The 20,555-nt window shown below is 39.0% G+C and overlaps 2 protein-coding genes across 9 annotated transcripts in view; one reads left to right on the forward strand and one right to left on the reverse strand.

Moving 5' to 3' along the window:
• Positions 1-7,302, forward strand: part of nrxn3a (neurexin 3a) — a 147,177-nt gene extending 139,875 nt beyond the window's left edge. For 6 of the 8 annotated variants that reach the window (XM_031866738.1, XM_031866735.1, XM_031866737.1 and 3 more), the window contains one exon: positions 5,138-7,302. In XM_031866738.1, coding sequence (XP_031722598.1) covers positions 5,138-5,442 — 305 coding nt within the window. In that variant the 3' untranslated portion in view covers positions 5,443-7,302. Of the gene's footprint in view, positions 1-1,254; positions 1,800-4,499; positions 4,589-5,137 lie in introns of those variants that run through there. The other 2 variants (XR_004213417.1, XR_004213418.1) reach the window with 1 other exon arrangement.
• An 8,554-nt stretch (positions 7,303-15,856) lies between these two features.
• On the reverse strand, positions 15,857-20,207 carry dio2 (iodothyronine deiodinase 2). The gene is made up of 2 exons (XM_031866697.1): positions 19,706-20,207; positions 15,857-18,583 (listed from the first exon to the last, which is right to left on the reverse strand). The coding sequence occupies exons 1-2, from the start codon at positions 19,925-19,927 to the stop codon at positions 17,942-17,944; spliced, it is 864 nt and encodes a 287-aa protein (XP_031722557.1). The 5' UTR covers positions 19,928-20,207; the 3' UTR covers positions 15,857-17,941.
• Between the last annotated feature and the right edge of the window lie 348 nt (positions 20,208-20,555).

Consider the following 20,555-nt stretch of genomic DNA (forward strand, 5'->3'; position numbering starts at 1 on the left):
CAAGCTTAACTAATAGCATTGGGGAAGAGGGTGTGTGTTCACGCTGGAAAAGTGGCAAAATGATGTATACTCAAACATGTCAGTTTGCATACAGAATTCACTTGATGTTGAGTGTGGTGATGCACACGGCAATGCAACGCACAACAGAAATAGAGAAGAATTGGCTGTAGCTTTACAAAGTCGCACTTTGACTGACGTCTGTCTGCACACATGTTGTTTCATGAGTATCACATATGGTTTCTTGTCAGCACAAACTTTATTAACCATTCATTAATAGTAAGGGATTGGGACACAGTGTCCGTCTCCTATTTTTCTAACATTGGTCAGTCTTACCTGCTCCCAGTTTGCTGTGTTGTTTCTTTTCTACTTTCCCTAAATGCAACTTACTTCAAGCATGCATCAACATCCTGCAGGACAACTAAAACAAAACCAAAGAATAATAATAACCCATCCTCAGCCAGTACCGTCTCTCTCTGATGTACACCCGGAATGCACGGCCGGTTCATGTTTAAAGACTAACATACGGATAGATTTGTCACACGAGAGAGGAGCTCGTCCTCCAGTCGAGTGCCTCTCTCAACAGTGTCTGTTTTATATTGTGTGCATCTGGTTGTAGTGTGTGCAATATTTTGGCTTTGTTCTTCCATCTTAACATTTTTCATTTGACAGTTTTAACCGGTCATATTTTTTGTATTTATCCAATTGATCACTGCCATTTTGGTTCTGATTATGGTTTTTGGCTTATTATGTATGTTTGGTTTGTTTTATTGTCAATCAGATAATATTTAAAACACAGTGTGAAATATTTCTTGATATAATTAGACTTTTTTTTATTTATTTGGAACTACTTCAGTGACTAACTTGTGTGTTTTATTTCCTACAGTATGCTTTCCTGACAAATATTAAATTAAAAGAGGAAAGTTAAAATCGGCAACAGTTGCTCGATCAACTCAACTTCATGCATTTTTTTTAAACATATACAAAAAGCCCACAAATTAGTAGGTGGAGCAGTTCCCGATCCTCTTCTCACATATCTTCCATTTGTCTGATTTTCTAAAAATCTATCTTGACAAAACAAATTAATCTTTGTTGAATAATATTTTGACTGTAAGACAAAAAACAAATGAATTGCATGGCTAAGAAGTTGCAGTTTAGGGTTTGTCAGACTTGTCAGTGTTAGAGTTCTTCTGTTCTTTTCTGTAGATGGGCATGTATATTGCTCATTGTTTGTATATCCCCATCCCTTCCTTACAGCCAAAAGCTCTAATGCCGCCCGACCGCTTCGTACTGCCTTTACATGGACATGGCAACTGACTTACACTGTCACCCTCATCACCCTCATATCCTATGTAGTATGTTCATAGGTCCCACCCCCCTCTTCACCTTCTCCCTTGTCTTTAGAGATATTAAAGTATAATGTCATCCATCCATTCTACATTAAAGATCAAATTACAATTAAAGCAAAAACTGTAACATGAATAGATTTTAGATACTATTGAAGTCTATTGCAATGAAAAAAATGTAGATACACATTTTTTTGTAAAAAAAAAATACAAACAAACTATTTACCAGGAAAAAACAAAACATAAAAAACAGAATTATGGTGTTTATTTTTTATGTTATGTGTTGTGGATGTATGTGTTGTTGCCTCCCTGTACCTTCGTGTTTAAGATAGAACACAATCTACAATGGATAAAAATGATCTTTAACGGTACCAAGTGGCTATCCAACATTCTTACACAACTTTTCCTTTGTAAAATCTTTTCTTCATGCCTAAATCATGTGGGCAATTTGTTGATGTAAGTTGACAACACACAGTATGTATGTTTACACTCTCTTTGAATTGTTTTTTCAAGATGCAGTCTGTAAAATATGAATAGTGGAGCGTCTCAACATTTGTATTCTTGTGTACTTCACACTAAAAGCAAAGTGACTAGTTAACGTGGTAGGTGCTACATGATAAACCAACTCAAAAATCCTGTTATCACATGGTACACTATGATTCAATAGGATCACATCACATGACATAAGTTGACCCACTATTCATCATTGAGTAATACTTCTATTATATATGAATATAAAATGCTAAATTTACTTTCACCTACCTACTACAGCATCTGTTAAAAGAAGGTTTCAAAAAGCTTACAAACTGCATCTCCAATCAAGTTATGAACATTGAGAACTGAATGCATCTTCAACAGTTTGACATGATAGAATACAGAGTGTTGTGCTTGTGAATGCATATGTTGGTGTTTGTGATAGCTGGTGAGTTACTCAACAGTTTGCTTTAAGTATATGCAATGTGCGTCAAAGATTCAGTATGCACATGCTTGATGGCGGTGGATACTTTTCATGTCAATGGCACTTTGAATGTTCACTCCAATAATACCTGCGTGAGATCATATTTCCATGATGAATAAATCTAACTTTGTTGCACTTCTCCTTCTAAGTAAGGAGGGCCCATGTCACCAGAACATCTACTTTTTTCTAAAATGTGCTATTTAGCACTGAAGGTGATGCAGATAGAGAAAAAAAACTTTATTTATATTTTCAGAACTGATGTTCAACACTTCATAAAGAATCTGCAATGACTGAAGCGGTACTGATACAGCGCATAGAGAAACATACAGAGCAACATTACTACAGTGTAATAGATGTGGTAATTTAAAGCCTTTTGTTGTTATTGAATTGTAGTGTTGGGCAACTCAGTAAGCCCAGCTCTATGTTACATCCTCTGTTTTTAACAAATACAGAAAGGACAATGATATTTCATTTTTAGTAATGAGTCATTTCTACCAAGACTGTTTATGCAATTGAAAAAGAATAGAGAGAGGGTTATTTATCAAGATTGTCAAATGGAACAAGGATTCATGGATTATGGTGAGGAAATAAACACATCCCTAAAAAGCCTTATAATTAGCAAGCTCAGCAGAAAGTGATCTGGTGAACTAACAGCACAACAAATAGAAGTCACTTAATAATGCTGTCTAATGTGTCAGATTCATACAGTGTAGATTTGAGCTCAGATATTATATACTACAGTTGAAAATAATTGTTCTGATTTTATATTTTACAATTACCAGTGCCTACGAAGATATATTGATTATTGTAGTATAAAGTAAGAGCATGTATGTATAGAATAGATTTGTTCGGGGACCTGGTCTCCTGTTCTTCTGGTGAGCAAGAGGCTAACTGCAAAATGAAGCCGGATGAAGGTACATGACATCTTTCACTCAGGCTAGTATTTCACAAAGGGTGAGCATTCAGGTGACTTTGCTCTGCCATTGATAAAGTATAAACTTAAAGCCGTTATAGTTACACAGATTTTTCTTGGTCGCAGAGCTGCTTTTACAACAAAATCAAAATTATGTCAGCATAATGACACTTCCATGATCAGTCTCCCTGATTTGTGACAAAAGCTTTCTACAATCCCAGTAGCTATCTAGTCTGTTAGTGTTCCACTCTCTGGAATACCTTCCATGTCATTTGCACACATTTGATCCTGACCTGTTGATAGTTTGTACTAATTAGCTACAAGAAACTAAAATCTACACATTTCTTGGTAGTGAACTCTAGGTCATGATATGCAAACTTTCAGATTTTTAGTGTCCACAAATGGTTTGCACATGGCAATACAGCGGTTGACTTTATGGAATTATTTGTCATATATCATGAAAAATTGCCTGGAAAATGCGTCCAATCAGAAGTGATTAACCAGACTTCTCTTGAGAATGAAGATATCAGTAATTTGCATCTAATTCATTTCTCTCTAATTCAGTTTTTACAAACAGTTCCATCTTCACTGTTCAAGGCGGCTACAACAAACAAACTGGTTATTTGTATTTTCTCACTGAAAGGTGACTTTAAGATTGAGATAACTTTACCTCCAGAACAGCTCTGCATCTGAGAAATGTTTGTAGTATAATTATAATTATAATTATAACTATAATTATAGTTTTCTGTGAATAAAGCAATGGGTTTAAGATGATTGGAGAGCCTTTGCCATTTCCATTATGATAGCAAGTTTGCAGTTTGGATAATACATTTTGTTTGATCTGGCTTACTGCAGGAAAGTCTTTTTTTAACAATATAAGTTTTACTTCTTATTTAATAAATGGGGGAATAAAGGGATGAGAAAAACTCTAGTATTTTGACTGTAACTACTCGGCTTAATACTTTTTCAGAATTCTTTTTGTATTTAGTAATGCAGTTTATCAGTTTACAGTTAAAGATTGTACTTTCCCTTCAAAGTTTTTGAAAGGATATTTAGTAAAAAACAACTCTAGCGAGCACATTGCATTTAATGCATATTTAACTACATTTTCTGGCTCATCCTCTTAAACCTTTGCAATATATCATTTATTTTATTTATTTATTTTAGCAGTCTTAAATTGATATTTAGTTGTTGCCTGTTTTGTCCAGATGTGTTTATTTTAGTATATGTCATAAAATCCCCATGCTGGCTTCTAACATGACTGCCTGTCTGTCTCCAACCCCAGGAGCTGAGTTAGTCATCCCAGTACTTCAGGATCCATTAGTGCACCCCTCTGTAGCTCCTTGTGCACCCTTCATTCCCACTCCCTCAACACACCACTCACTCCTCACCATTGTTGAGACCACCAAAGAGTCCCTGTCCAAGGCCACTGAGGCGGGGGTACCTTGCTTGTCGAACCGAGGCAGCGATGATTGTGATGATGATGGCTTGGTGATATCGGGGTATGGCTCTGGGGAAGCGTTGAAGTCTAACCTGCCCCCTACTGATGATGAAGATTTTTACACGACCTTCTCCTTGGTAACAGATAAGACCTCATCCACGTCAGGCTTTGAAGGTGGCTACAATACTCACGCACCCAAGACTTTTAGACCTAACAAACCTTCAATCCCAATCTCCAGACGCGTTAGGACTACCACTACCGCCACACTACTAACCGCCGACCAGAGCCGCACCACCGCCACCTCTGCCTCCACCGCACCCCTCAACAATGCTCCGGCCAAACAGCCGGCAAAATGAATAACCGCAAGCTAAAACCCCAGCCCGACCTAGTGTTGCTTCCATTGCCCACATCCTTTGAGGTAGACAGCACCAAGCTGAGGGGCCCATTAATAACCTCCCCAATGTTCCGTAATATACCCACAGCACTCCCCACAGAGCCGGGCGTCAGGCGAGTTCCAGGGCCCTCGGAAGTGGTCCGTGAATCTAGCAGCACCACCGGGATGGTCATCGGAATAGTGGCGGCCGCTGCCCTGTGCATCCTCATCCTTCTGTATGCCATGTATAAGTACAGGAACAGGGATGAAGGCTCCTACCAGGTGGACGAGAGCAGGAACTACATAACCAACTCAGCTGTGCAGAGCAATGGCGCTGTCATGAAGGACAAACAGCAGAGCTTGAAAGGCAGCAACAAGAAACAGAAAAATAAGGATAAGGAGTACTATGTGTGACTGTGAGACTTTTGTGAGCATGAGAGAGTGAAGAAAGAAAGCACTAACAGAACATTTACTTATCAGTTTCCTTGCGAGGAGCTATGACAAATGATGGTATAACATGGAACTTGAATAATCTTATACTGTGCTGAGTAGTTGAAATGATGATATGTACTGTAATATAAAGCACACTTACTATTGTAAGCATAACGACAAGGCTAACTAGCAACTTTAGAGACCTTACTCTTCTATCTGGTCCGAGACGTTATCAGTATAGAAATATTTCACAGCTACATCATTCTCCTAAGTGACTTTTAGAGCTATGTGATCCTTGGCATTAAACAAAAATTGTTTTTGTAAGATTGTTAATTACAAAAGGCTCATAATCTTTACATTTTCAGCATGTAAGCAACATGTAGTGCTTAACGAGAGGGGGGTCAGGCACACTGTCATTGTAAAAGTTAAAAAAGGACTCTTGATGCATCAGAGTATGACACATTTTTTATGGTTTATACATAATACAAGTGTGGTGTCTGACTTATTTTGCTTTAAGCAAAAGGGAAAAAATGACAAAAAGAACAGCAAGAAAAGACTATTTCTGTGTATGAATGATACCGAGTGAGCAAATTGTGCCATGGACAGATCTCCTAAAATCCGTACGCTCTGGCATCTGATTCACCACAATTCTTGTCATTGTTTGACAGACAGAGTGACTCACCTTGTGGAAAGCAGTGGCTGGTTCTCAAGGTAAAAAGCAACTGATTGTCAAATGCATGCCATCCTAATGCTACAGTAAAGTCCAGTACAGTAAAAGTCCAGTATACAGTGTTCAAATTGGACCATGTTCTCTTCGTTGATGCCAAACAATTCTTCATTATCCGATCAGAACTTAGACCCTATCCTCTTTTTGAAACCCTCAAAAATGTTAAACATGGAAAACATGATATCTTAAAAAAATCTATTATTGATGCACAGCCAGTGGTGGTTTTATCTTTTTGCAAAACTGTATGTTGGTTCGTTGCTGTTCTCATTTTCTATGGAGGAGTGAGGAGAAAGATAAATGCAGTGCTAAACACTGTTAACAAATGTGTATACAGAAATAAATCAAATGTTGAAAGTGTGAATTCTATCTGCTGTCACAGTAAACTGTGTCAAAAACATAAAAATTTGTTTACATATTTTATTACATGCTAGCTGTTGTACTTTGTAGGTAGAAAACTGTACATATATCACGACAGTTGTAATTTTTAGTACTTCTATTGTACAGACTGAACACATGATTTATCGACGTATTTTATGAAAGAATCTATTAACTGTTAATTTTAATGGAGAAAAAGCTGGAATGTGGAGAATCATATTGATATTTCATAAAGAATAAAATGTATTGTTAGCCTAGAGTTCTAACCTGAGATGTTTCTAAAGTTGCATGAATATTGAACTACTTGCAGTTGTCCAGCGAAGGTGCCCTTCCTTCTGTATCATGGCTTTCTTGTTCTGGGTTACACTAGTGATATTTCTTTTTGGAAAGAGAATAAACTCAGTGTTATGACAAATGCAGGAAGACAAAGAGGCTGTGATGGATGGGTTTTCACGGTTCAAACGAGCTAAAATGGTGGTGGTGTGTGTATGTGGGGGGGTGGGGGTCAGGGCTGAAGTGGGACTGGTCACCTCAAATCATTGTTTTGTCACCTTTTTATCATTAGTTAACAATATGTTACTGTTCATTTGTGTTTCCATTATCTGCCATTGTCATTTAATGATGTGAAGGTGCAATCTATTACTTGCCTGGAGTTCACATTTTTTGTGTTATAATTGTTACTTTTCATAACCTTTTTTCATCAGTTTGATAACAAATAAAACATTGTTTTTTCTCTGAAATTATACTGTAGTCCTTGGATAAATCCAGTAATGCAACTCCTTTTGGCACTTTAATATTTGCCCTCATTTTTTACTCATTTAGACTCAACAGAAAAGAAAATGTGAGGCTGTTTTAAAGACCCAGAGAACTTGTTTTCAAATATTCAGTCTTTCTGTATGGCATTAAATATTAGTGACTAAATAAGCAGCAATCAAAGTTGAGCAATCTGCTGCATCAGCACTGTGTGGGTGTGGTTCTTGCTCACTAGTTGATATGCGGATTGATTTGTTGGATGAAGTTCATACTGGAGTAGTGCAGCTTAGAGAATGTGTACCACATACTGCTATCAAATCTATTCAAAACTTTTAGAGAAGTGCTACAACTGTTGCAAATTTGCATCACCACCAGTATGAATGTGCCATTTGAGGCAAACTGCTGTATTCGCAGCAGAGCAAATTTTGATGTTGTTTATTTGTCATGCTCCAGGGTATCTATCTAGACTCGACCCTAATAAGCATCACTGCTTCATCAGTGGGGATTCTCCATAAAGCTCACTGACATCAAAGGATACAAAACTGTGTGAATGGAGCTCAAACCCCACTGTTCAAAACTCTCTATAGCAGGTCCGTATGGACTCTGGGTAAATCCACAGAGTTAAAATGTGCATAGCAGTAGAAATACTACAGTTAAGACAATAGTTGGCCATGTCACTTAAGATTTTCATTGATTGTTTGAAACGTAGTCGCGACCCAAGGGGAGACAGACTATCTGCTTATGTTCACAGTGTTTTTATTTTTGTTGCCCCAGATTGGTCCATAGAGAGACATTACATCCACACAATTATACTTGTTTATTAAGGGGTTGGAGAAGTAGCCAGAGCGATAGAGAGAAACACGGCAAACTGATTGCTCTTAGCTGGGGTTGGGTATTGTTTGAAACTTTTCAATACTGCTTCCAATATCGATACCTAAATTCAATACCGATACCACACCGAAATGAAAACCCCTGCCTCATTACTAGACCAACTATGTTTCTATAAATGACTACAGCTCTTTTCTCTACTATATGTATATTTGTTTATTGTGTAAACATTTTATCTTCTTGAAATTCAGTCAACAGTCAAATTCAGTTTGTTATGTAAATTGCCTTATTATCTAATTGCTGATGTTGACACATCAAAAGGAAACAAAGTCCATGTAATCAAAACATCAATTTTGGACAACATAAAAAAATCCAACTACAAATGCATTTAGTTAACAATGTATGAACTATCCTACCCTAAAACTGCCTACTGAGTGAATGTTCTTGTGTGTGTGTGTGTGTGTGTGTGTGTGTGTGTGTGCGTGTGCAAGAGGCAGACATTGTTTAAGGTCAACCAATATCAAGGAACAGGTTGGTATGTGAGCAGTTCTTTTTGAGGAAGATTATATGCTTTTTCTGGTACGAGACAGGACGTTTCCACACTGATGGTGTCCCCAGCTGTTGAGAAGGTTTGCTACGATGGAGTTGAGGAGGCTTGGAACACAAGTACTAGGTACTTAATTTAAACAAGATGGGTAGAGTCGATTTCCTCTCCCAACACCAGACTACTAGGTTGGTTTAGGTCACCACAACAGGTTGGCTCCTGTACAAGTCCAAAACATGTTTCCCTCTGTGTCAGTCAACATGATGGTACTTGTGCCATGTGTGTTGAGGTGATGGCCCTGTCCTCTTCAGCAAAGAGTTCACTAAGTGCAGTCAGGGCCAGTCTCCGCTAAGGTGGACTCTGGAAAAAGCAGTTGAAACATGTTGGTACCGGTTTAAGTTACCACACACACTCGTCGCTTCCAAGCTACATTCAGGCCTTGTTTTATTTGTTTATTGTCGGCTTTGAGTTTAATTTTCCTTTGTGTGCCCCCAGTAGTTAATGCCGTAGATTGCTGTTGATTCATGTTAGTTGAAAGAGTTAAAAGAGGTAATAGCTGTTGACTGTTCATATCAGCTTAAACGTATTATGTATTTCCTGCCAGGTTAAAGACTGATATCATAAGCATTGTGGTTTAAAGGCGTCATAAGTTTACCCTCAGTCAGGTTTACAGGTTTATAGGGTACCTGCCTCTCCTTTAGCCATACCTGCCCCCATCACCCTGTGACTCCTCCGTCGACGCTGTGGAGTCCTTCCACTTCCTGGGCTCCACCATGAGCCAAGACCTCAAGTGGTCTCATCACCAAGAGGGCTCAGCAGAGGATGTACTTCCTGAGGCAGCTGAAGAAGTTCAACCTGCCAAAGACAATGATGGTGCACTTCTACACTGCCATCATTGAGTCCATCCTCTGCTCCTCCATCACCGTCTGGTACGCTATAGTCACTGCCAAGGATAAGTTTAGACTGCAGCGCATCATTCGCTCTGCTGAGAGGGTGATTGGCTGTAATCTGCCATCCCTCCACGACTTGTTCGCCTCCAGGACCCTGAAGTGAGCAAGAGGGATTGTAGCCAACCCCTCTCACCCTGGACACAAACCATACTCTTATTTGTTTGTTTATTTACCATATTTTTATATTTTATTGTAAATTTCAATGTTTCTATTTTAGATCATGTCTATCATGTCAGTATTTTCCACTGTGTTGATTGTTAATGTTACGCACCATCCACCTAGTCAAATTCCTTGTATGTGCGACATACTTTGGCAATTAAACGGTTCTGATTCTGATTCTTTTCATTTTTGTATTACATTTGTAGAGACATATTTTGTAAGGTTAGCATAGGCTAATTGACTCCTAAAAGTGTGATTTTATTTTTGTTATTGTAAGTTCTGGTAAACCAATAAGCTGATTTAATATCTTTGTCGAGTTATTAAATAGAAATGGTTTAAAGCAGAGGCTTTACGGAAGAACAGGACAATGGTTAACACAGTCACGCTGTCACTTTGTACGTTCAGCTGGGATGTATACATCACAACTGTAACCCTTCCTTTGATCGCCTAAAATAGGGGTCACCAATAGGCGGTCCGGGTCTGGAACCAGACAGCGTTGTATCCAAAACCTAGACCTATAACCGATAATCAAGAATTACTAAATTTCAACGGAGTGCTTCTATTTTAACCGGTGCAGCTTTTCCAGCCTTTATGGCACTCGTTCAGCTGTCCAGGAAACACACTGACCAATTACATGCGTTTTAAATCACATCACGTGATACTCAGCCAATCAAATATGTGTTTTAAAAATAAACCTAAGAGCCCAATATGATCAGAATTCAAACAGATTAATTCACAGACAATGCTGTAAACAGAGAGCAATAGAGCTGGACCAAGGGCTTTCAATAAGCACAGATAAAGTCCCTGAACACATGAGAATGTGGTTATCACATCATTTTACAACTGAATGAAATGAATATAAAGCTGCAGGGCAAGAACAATTCAGTTAAATTATTATTTTATTCATTAAGTACTTTATTTTAAGAGTCACATTTTTCAAAAGCTTCGTGTTATGTATTTCTCATTTTATTTTTAATCCAGCCCTTGTCTTACTTGAAATTAGAGGAGAAAATGTATTTATTATATATAAATCTCACAATGAATATTGTTTATATACTAATACTAATACTATACTAATATAGATATTATTCAGTGAAACTTTCTTTATTTCATTTGACAGTCAGTTGTTGACTATATCCATTGTTTGATACAACTTCTAGGCTACTTCAATATATATGGGACTAAATCATGATCCTTTGCAAAGGACTTACTTCAACATAAACTCTCTACTGAGCTGCTTCCAGATATTCAACCTTCTTGTCCTATAACTAAGAGTGAACCCTGCCACCATTGGCTGCCTGTAACTGTGATCAAATGTTGACGACTTCCTTGTCTATTTGAAAGGATTGGGATTAAAATTCACTTGTAAACTTGCAGCTTCACTTTAAGAGCTTTCTCTTCACCTTGACACATCAACACACTCTTTCAAATATATTTCAAACTGCATGACCACTGATCTTTTACAAATTGTAAACACATCCCTTCTCTCAGGTGTCTTCCCACAAGCCCTAAAAACTGCAGTTATTGAACCGCTCCTAAAGAAGGCTAATTTAGACTCTGCAACAATGAAGAATTAAAGGCCAATATCAAAACTCCCATTGTTAAGTAAAATAATTGCTGCATGTCTGCTGAGACCCTCAGCTCCTTTAAATCAAGATTGAAGACTTTGTCTGTTTGCTGCTGCCTTTAATTCAACCAGATTCAAGGATATTAATCAATTTCTGTATTTTACTATACTACTGTATTTTATTTCTTACACTGCTTTTTCGTGTTTTAATGACTGTTTTTAATGTTTCAATCAATGTTCTTAATTATTTTTAAATCTCCTTTTCTTTTGCCTTATGTTTTGATGGTTTTAATGGTTTTATGTGAAGCACTTTGAATTGCCTTGTTTTTGAAGTGTGCTACACAAATACACTTGCCTTGCCTTGCCTTGCCTTACGTTTGACCGGGTCTCCCAGAGTTCACTCTACAGCCTGCTCTCACTTGTGGACAAAAGCACAAGATACGGAAATCCTTTACTTGGCAGCAACTCATTTAAATCCGCTGTGTTGGGGCAGAGCACCAGGATCTCAGACTGCTCTGCATTCAGATGCAAACAGACCCAGTGCAGCTTGAGGTCACCACCTCCGAGTTCTTTTATGCCATCACGAATGAATCTGTGTTTTCATTTAGATGTTAAATTAATTGATGGTAATTGATTAAATCAACCAGTTTACATTACTTTAAAACTCATTTAAACATATTTTCTATTTAGATGCATGACCACATGAATATATGCTTAGCTTGGCAATAAGTGTGGCTGAACAGAAATTGACCCTTTGCTAAGCTCTGCCCCCCGTTGCTACTCCATCAGCTGTCAGAGCTACCATAGCCCACACTGTCACTAACTGCACTTACTAAATAATAATATCCATTTTTGGGGGAAAATAAAAAGTGATTTCAGAGAGAAGCAGACAGAACGGTTTACAATATGTGTTTGAAGGATACATCTAGAATGTCAAACTGATTCAGCAGTGATAACAGGTTAAAAAGATAAAGATAGTAGCTAAAATCTACCGATCACAGTCTAAAAGTGAACCATCACATCACTTGGCAATCGCGACGGAGGACAATGAGAGTAAGGAGCAACACTGTTTCTGTAAACCTGGGTTGGTATTTCTTCACTGTTACAATCATTAAAAAGCAAAAGCAGCACTTGTATACATTCACCTTCATTAGCTAGCCTAGCATCGAAGTGCTAACTCTAGTTAACGATGTGCAAACCCACCCTGCTTTTTACGTGGAAATTACGTAATGTTTTAGAAAGGTTTATCTCCTTCCAACCTCTCCGAGTAACAAGTATCACTAGTACACAACGAGTTGGAAATCCACAAAATCAGCCTTGAATGAAGAAAATCTGAAACGATTGCATGAGAGTCCAAGGAGCAGAGCTGGAGAGTGGTCGGACACTGGTCTGAGCCGGCGGATGCTACGGACTTAGTGAGGAGTCATTTGTTAAATGTAAGATCAGCAGATAAAATCTGATTGATTGACTTTCGAAAAGCTGTAGTTGCAGAATCAGTACTCATTTTATTAAAGCTCCACACCTTTAATGAACACATTGCTGTAACAAATTGTCAGTTTAAGATTGAAGCTGTTGAAATGCCAGATGTTTGAGCTGGAGCAGTATTGATAGTTGCTGAGTACGACTAGAAATGGTTTATGGCAGAGTATAAAGCTGTCAGAATCCCAAACAGAAACCATATTCGGCTGGACAGACGTGGAATTGTTTAGTGCTCCTAACGGCTGCCCCGAAACGACATCCTCATGGTCGAAAGCTTAAACTCTTTCAGGAGTGGATGGTCCCACTAGTCCAATATACCATGAGTCATTCTAAGGACCAGCCTGTTATAAATGTCCAAGAGACCAAGAGCCAAAATTCCTGCTGGCTGCAGGGCCTGTTCTTATTGTGCCTCTTTCCTCTGGAATAACCTCCCTGTTGACACGAGACAATCTATTCTGTTGATGCCCTTAAACTCAAAATAATCCAGTCTCAATAAATCTATTAAGCTTAGTACTATACTGAAGTCCATGTTTGTCAAGCAGACAATAATACTGTCAACTTTGTGAAAACCACGGCATCTCTCTGCTCTCATGTGCTTCCAAGCTGTGTGCCTGTCTCTCTCTCCATTAGTCTCTCTCTAAAACACTCACACACACACACCCACACACGCCAGCTCCTCTCTTCTTGTCGTTGGTGCGTATTAGTTTCCATCCTGTCCACTGTCACATTCTGTTGGACTTCCTAGCATTACTGAATGTCTGGCTGGACCTTGTGTGCTTTTCAAGTGTAAGAGGACACAGGAATACATTTACTGAGGGGGTGGCCCAGAGTTGTGCCACAAAAGCTTATTTTTCACACCACTATACTACATCTTAAATAGGTTGCCACAAATAACACAACAAAAGGGAAGGTGAGAAGGTAAGGGTGTGGAAATGGGGGGAAAAAAATGGAAGAATTAGTTTAAATTTGTATGGAGGAATTTTTTGTCACAGGTGGGAGAAAAGCTTAAGAACTGGCCTGGCACTGGGAGAGGGGTTGGTTTGCATGTGGCATGTGTACTAAATGCACCCACCCCTCCCTCCCTTTCCTTAATGTATTCTTTACTACTCTCTGTCCTCCTTCAGCCATGCTCTTTCTCCTTGAATTAATCGGTATATCTGAATGAACAAAAGTTTAGCCTGGTCGAACCGAGGGTCTGCCAGGGCAGACTTTCAGAAACTTCTATGTCACATGAACTCTATGGCCAAAACCTGAGCTGTGAGAGAGACTACATTTCTGATGTTCCAGTCTCAAGAAAACGATTAATTACTTCAGCATATATCTACTCGGACATTTAGAAGTGTTTCGGGACATTGTGTAACCTGAAATATAGGCCACATTTTGATGTAGTTGTGGGCAAATTCAAGGCTCGAGTAGAGTTGTTTTATTTCATTGTTCCTTTTAAAAGGTTAGCAACCTTATTATCATGTCCGTATTTATATATACGGATACTGGCCTCATTTTATGAATTGTGAAGATTGCTAGGGTTTGTGGATGCTGTCTTTTTTTAGCTTATTTGGTGTGGATGATACTTGCTGGAGAGTACTGGGTGTCGTATCCATTTTGCATGGTTCAGTGATCAATGAACACCACCGCTAAAGTCAACTGCCACAAAAGCTTGATTCGTTACAGTCAGATGGCTGACAGAAATACGTTATATCTTGTTGTTGTCATTCATTGTCAATAAGTGGTGGAAAGTTTTCTTTACAAATAGAATTTTTTTTTTTACGAAGCGTTTGTTTTGTACACGGAGAACGAAGCGCTGTACAATAGTTGAAAAGGCAGAAAGAAACAATGATCCTTCTGAGCAACAGTTGAATAAGAAAAGAAGAAATAGGCAGTCGTTGGTAAAAGAAACTGGAAGCTGAGCATCAACATGTGTGCAGATTGAAGTAGGAACATCTTCCTGTTAACGTGTCAAGTACATAACAAACTGGATTATTAACAGATGTGTTGCTTGAGGAAAGCTTTTGTTACAGCAGTAATGGGTGACTGTGGCTCAGTGGTAGAGCAGGGTCGTCATTCAATCAGAGGATCGGCGATTCGATCCCCGGCTCCACTAATCCATGTCAATGTGTCCTTGGGCAAGACACTTAACCCCAAGTTTCTCCCATAGATGTGCCTACTGGGTATGAATGTTGAGGCCAAAACTGTTTCAAATGCAAATAATACTATATTTTACCATATTTGGTGTCTGAATTACACTCGTTTTGTCCCTGTTGAAATCTATATCTATATCTATCCTATTTACGTATGAAAAGTGAAGAGGTATAGTTTAGTATCGCATTACTGGAAGCACGCAACCAGAAACTGAAAACTGGAAGTTTGTTTTTGTGCACATGCAATTACTCTGCATGCATGTCAAAAACAATAAAGCCTATGTAAGCATATTGCATCATTTTTGCCCGACTGTTCTGGTCGAAGAGTTGAACCTGAAATGTATGTGAAGTATATTGATTCAAATTTAAAAAATGTATCCGAAAAACATGCAGAGGAGATAGAAGTATTTTCTAGACCTGAAACATGTCTTCATTTCATGCTCCATATGATGCTAATACCTCCACCAACAATGTAGGCCAGCCAGGAAGAGCTGAAAAGCATTGCGTGAGAGAGGGACATCTGGAATACACTCCTAAGTCTGCTGCCCTCACCACCCGGCCCCGGGTAAGCAGAACATGTTGAATTAATGTATGGAGGGAGCCTGCATTCAGCCTGGGACGCTGAATGCAGTTCTACACTGTACCACTCACTGCTGCTCATTCAGCTTGCTGCTTTGAGCTCAGGGCAATAACTGAATGAGATTCAGATGAAAATATTAACATTTCCACCACCTCCTTTCTTCTCTCATCTGAACTGTGTTCAGACTGTGTTTTATTCTTTAAAAAAATACTTTTTCCCTCTCTTTTGATAAGCCTGTCCTCTTCTTTCTGACGTACACGATTCCTTTTGGGACATAAAGACAATATATAAAGCAGTTTCAGCAGCAAACATTCTCCTTTATTTCTCTTCTTTGACATGTTAGAAAAATGAACATTGTCCAAAGCAGCAATGAAAAAGCGCAGTAAATGACATAAAAACACAGAGTTGTCTCTATCAGTTACCGAGACATAAGTCAGTTAGCAGATTGGCAGTTAAAACAGATGCAATAGTTCTGTGTAATGTTGACCAGGTGCAGTTCACTATCCAACCAGAGACTGAGTCAGGGACTCTTTCGTCAAAGGTTTTCATTAGAACACCTTTGTCACTGCGACAACAACAAACCATCTGTGTTTCCTACGGGGCTTTAATGCCATCATGATGATGATGACACCCATCTCAACCACACTAACCTACTGACTTTCAACATTTTCTGACATGTTAAGAAATATATTAAGGATATTTAATGGTTTCATGTCATTAAAATCCTAACATTTGAACTTGAGCTGTAATGTTTAGTTTTATGACATATAACACACTTGAATGTCAATATAATCTATATTGAATCTATTGTATAAAACATGACAAGCAGAGGCCTGGTATTCTCTCTCTATGTCAACCCACTTCTGGATCAGGTCTAATTATCCCCAAGTGACTCTCGGACCTCTGTTTTTGGAAAAATTGTAAAAGTCCTTGAAAACCCTGACATCCCTGTGGAAACTCTCCACATAATGAATGCATGCATTCATTCTAAATGCCAACAGTAACTGCTATCTGGCAGTGGCATTGCTGACATTTCCATTATCATGTTAGGGATATAAAGCCAGATACAAATGGTCCTACTGTGTGTAACAGTAATACAACTGTGATGCTGATGATGTTGTTTAGGGAATATTGATTTGTTGTGAATACAAACCATCTTCCCTGCCCAGGGGAATATGGAATTGGGCTTTTTCAGCCCTGAGTAATGTCTACAGGTATTCTAACCGACAAAAAGCTCTGTTTTGATTTTGACATGAGATGAGTCTGTTGTGTAAAAGCCACATTATATCTACTTTGATTCAATAGTGTAAACACAAACACTTCCAAGGGGTTAAAGACACTATGAAGCAAAAAAAAAAAAAGGTGTCAAATGGAGAACAATGTACATAATGAAAGAACATTTATCCAAAGAGAAAGGAGGGTAGATAAACATTACACATACAATTACGTTCTTGACATATTGCATAAAAACATGACCACAGTGAAAAGAAAATGGAATATTAAATTCTCCACAAAACAATTACAGCATCGCTTTAGATGTATTATTTTATAAAACATTTTAAAAAATGGGAACTTTTTAAGTTTTTCAATGAAAATCACGTAAGACGTGATTTTAGCAGCACAAGTGGGCATAAATACAGATGAAGCTCACGCACTGTTGCTTCCAATCAATGTGCTGCCTTGTTACAACAAAGTCTCACAGCACTGCGTGAAATAGCCAAAAAATGCAATCGACTGGTTCAAAGTAGAGGGTTTCTTTTCGTGTTGCTCGGAACTACTTTTTTTAAGGACAACATTACGTTCCAAAACAAAAACTAGCTTCAGGCAACAAACCCACGTCCTTAAGTTTAGGAAAAACATCATGGTTGGGCTTAATATAGCAATGTACAGTTAGGTTTAGGCAACAAACCCACAACAACACTTTGGAACATGTGGTATTAAACAACGGTCTTGTGGTTGAAAGTCCTGTGTTTGTTGGACCCATCCACCTCCACACCAGCCCACCATAAGTGGTCTTTGGCGATATTGGATACTATGTCACTAGCTCTGACCGTTGCTTTGTCACGTGGATGCGTTTCCACCACAAAATACGATCCTAATCGACTTTCCATTGACATTGTTTTCGTCCTGAGTGACACGAAAAAAAAGACACCAATAGATTGCATTTCGTGACTATGTGACAAATGGACTGAGTTAGTCTGGGTCTTTACATATGATCATCCCAGTCTGAATGGACTGGTGTGTGAAAAATTGGCCTGATTTCAAAAAGGTAAAGAAGTGTGCTCCTCAATTCAGGAACTTAATTCATTACAGCTTTTTGGAAGATGATATCACCATGACACACCTTTTGATCATGACTTTTACGCTTACACAAAACTGATCTATTGTTTCCTTAATGAAATATGGGACATGTCCTTCTCTGTGGTTGTCCTTGATAACCGTTTACCGTAGCTCTGTTCCAGCCACTGCTGCACATCCTTCAGATTGTAAAAAAAAGGCCCCTTACCACCCAGGTAGGTAATCTTTCTCTGTTTTACTATACACACCCGTTCATTGGACACACCATAAGCCACATTAGCATTGTTGTCCATGCAGTCTGCCACCAGCTGACACTGCGGTGGTAAGGAAAAGTGCTCAATGAGTTTGCGTGCCGCTCCCAACCTCTCTTCCAGGTTCTGGTGTTTCGGGATATCGAAGGAGCAAGAGCCCATAGGAGGTGCCACCCAGCCATCAGACGGGTGAGCCTCATCTATGTACACTAACAGGAAATCAGCTACATCACTGAAGCCCTCCACCAACTCACGGAAAGCTGGCAGATGGCTGATGAAGGGGGGTCAAGTGGCTGAGCCAAAGTTGACCACCAGAGGGCGGTCTGATGACTCAAAATCCAGCAGGTGACACTCTTTATTTGCGCTCATGGCACCAGGTGGCACATTCGTCATATTACTGAGATTGCTGCTCCATCGAGGGCTGTCAGGCACCTTCACCACTTTAGAGTTGGGTGCCTCGAGGCCAAGTTTCACCTAAGGTGATAATAAATAGGGATTAAACCTTACTCACACACTGCACACATCAAGGAGATTTAAGGTGGGCTTTGCCTTTATCTTTTAACAGACTCATTTTTGTATTTTTTATATATGAATTATATTGAATTAAATGAAATATATGTGTATAGCCCAAAATCACAAATCAAAAATTTGCCTCAGAGGACTTTACAATCTTTACAGCATTAAACATCCTTTGTACTTGGACAACACAGTCAACCAATATGATAGAAATGTTACATATAATCACAGTAGTATCAGTGATAGTAGCAGTAATAGAAAAAATGATGACAACAAGTTATAGCAGCCGCAGTGGATATAATAATATAATAATGATAACAAAAGCAGTAATAGTAATAGTAATGTGACTAATAATAATAATAACAGTCACACAATAGTCCTCAATTTCCTCCTATAATTCTGCTCCGATTAAATAATTTACTGACAGTTTGACATTGCTTTAACTTAAGTACATAATATATATCATATTATATATATATATATATATTGTCGTATAATCCAGTAAGGACACTTCAAATTAAACTGCAATAGGAATACAATGGTGCTATCTGCACTTACTTAATTTGATGGACTTTGACTTGACAGAGTGAATTTGACACGTCATTTTAGAATAACTGTTTAGTATGCGTGACATGCTTAATAGGTCAGAAATATTGAGAGATGAATCAAGGAAACCGTGAAAATTCGAGACCAATCAAGGAAATGCTACTTCTATTGAGTCGAATAAAATACTGATGAAATGTTCATAAACTGTAGATTTCAGATCGTTTATCATCACTGATGAACCCAACAGAGATAACTGTATCCTTCTGTGTCTATGTCTGCACGCCTCCCAGCAGAACTCCGCATACCAATTCAATTCACTTTTATTGCTCCAAATCTTAAAACAAGTTATCTCGTGGCACATTTCCTATACAGCAGGTCTAGACCGTGCTCTTTATAATAAGGACGTACACTTGGGGAAGGCGGATAATACAACTCATAAATGATCTACATGTGCTGCTCTTTAACCTGTTTTTGTTATTGTTTATTTAGTGGATTGATTAAAAGCAGCGATCCCCATAAATTGAACACGTTTACCTGTTTATAGGCGTCGAGAAGGAAGCTATTCCAGATCGAGCGCAGCCCAGCTGAGGTCAACATACGGCGCCACTCTCCGGAACCGGCGGACCTGGAGCAGCTGAGCGACACGGCGCGCTTCACGAGGACCACGGAGTCGTACAGGGCAAGGAAGAGACAGTTTGAAAAGAAACCAGGTAGTATCTGAAGCGTCACGAGCAGATCCTCACTCGCCATTCCCATTTTGCCTTTCTGCACTTACGACCGCAGCAGAACTACTTCAGGCTGCCCTTCATTACGCGCAGCTCTGCACCGCAGGTCTCAGTCGGACCCTCATAGTTTCTGCTCTGCTCCTTGGACTGCTCCACACTTTGTGCAGAAATGAGGGAGGTGACCAGGTGTATCTTGCAATGCACGTTTTCTGTGGCGTGCGCACCACCCGAAGCTGCTGCGGCTGCTCGACCACTCTTCCGAATAGGACGAACATTATACTTATTATTAAGATTCTTACGTCACTATGTCCCCTCCTCCCTCTCCTCCCCCCGACTGAACACAGTGACTGAACAAAGCTGCAGGCCATCTTTTCTTCTTTTCTTTCATATTTCGTGTGTAGGCCTCTATGAGGTTTTTGTAGTTTTAATAACCCTGTGGACAAAGATAAGAACGCTCATACCATGTAGACCACAATCTTTCCCTGACCTTTGCCACAGCCTTTTAGTAGCTATAAACTATAACCAGAAGCGGGATGTGGGACAGAAATCCCAGTCTACATTGTCAAAGTCCTGCACACCAACTTCTCAGACAACAAAAAACGTTGCATTTGGAATGAGCATGTTTTTGGAATATTGTTTTCCGGCTTTTGTCTAAAATG

The sequence above is a fragment of the Anarrhichthys ocellatus genome, unplaced genomic scaffold (assembly GCF_004355925.1).
Source record: "Anarrhichthys ocellatus isolate YVR2014 unplaced genomic scaffold, GSC_Weel_1.0 scaffold36, whole genome shotgun sequence".
Classification (NCBI taxonomy): Eukaryota; Metazoa; Chordata; class Actinopteri; order Perciformes; family Anarhichadidae; genus Anarrhichthys; species Anarrhichthys ocellatus.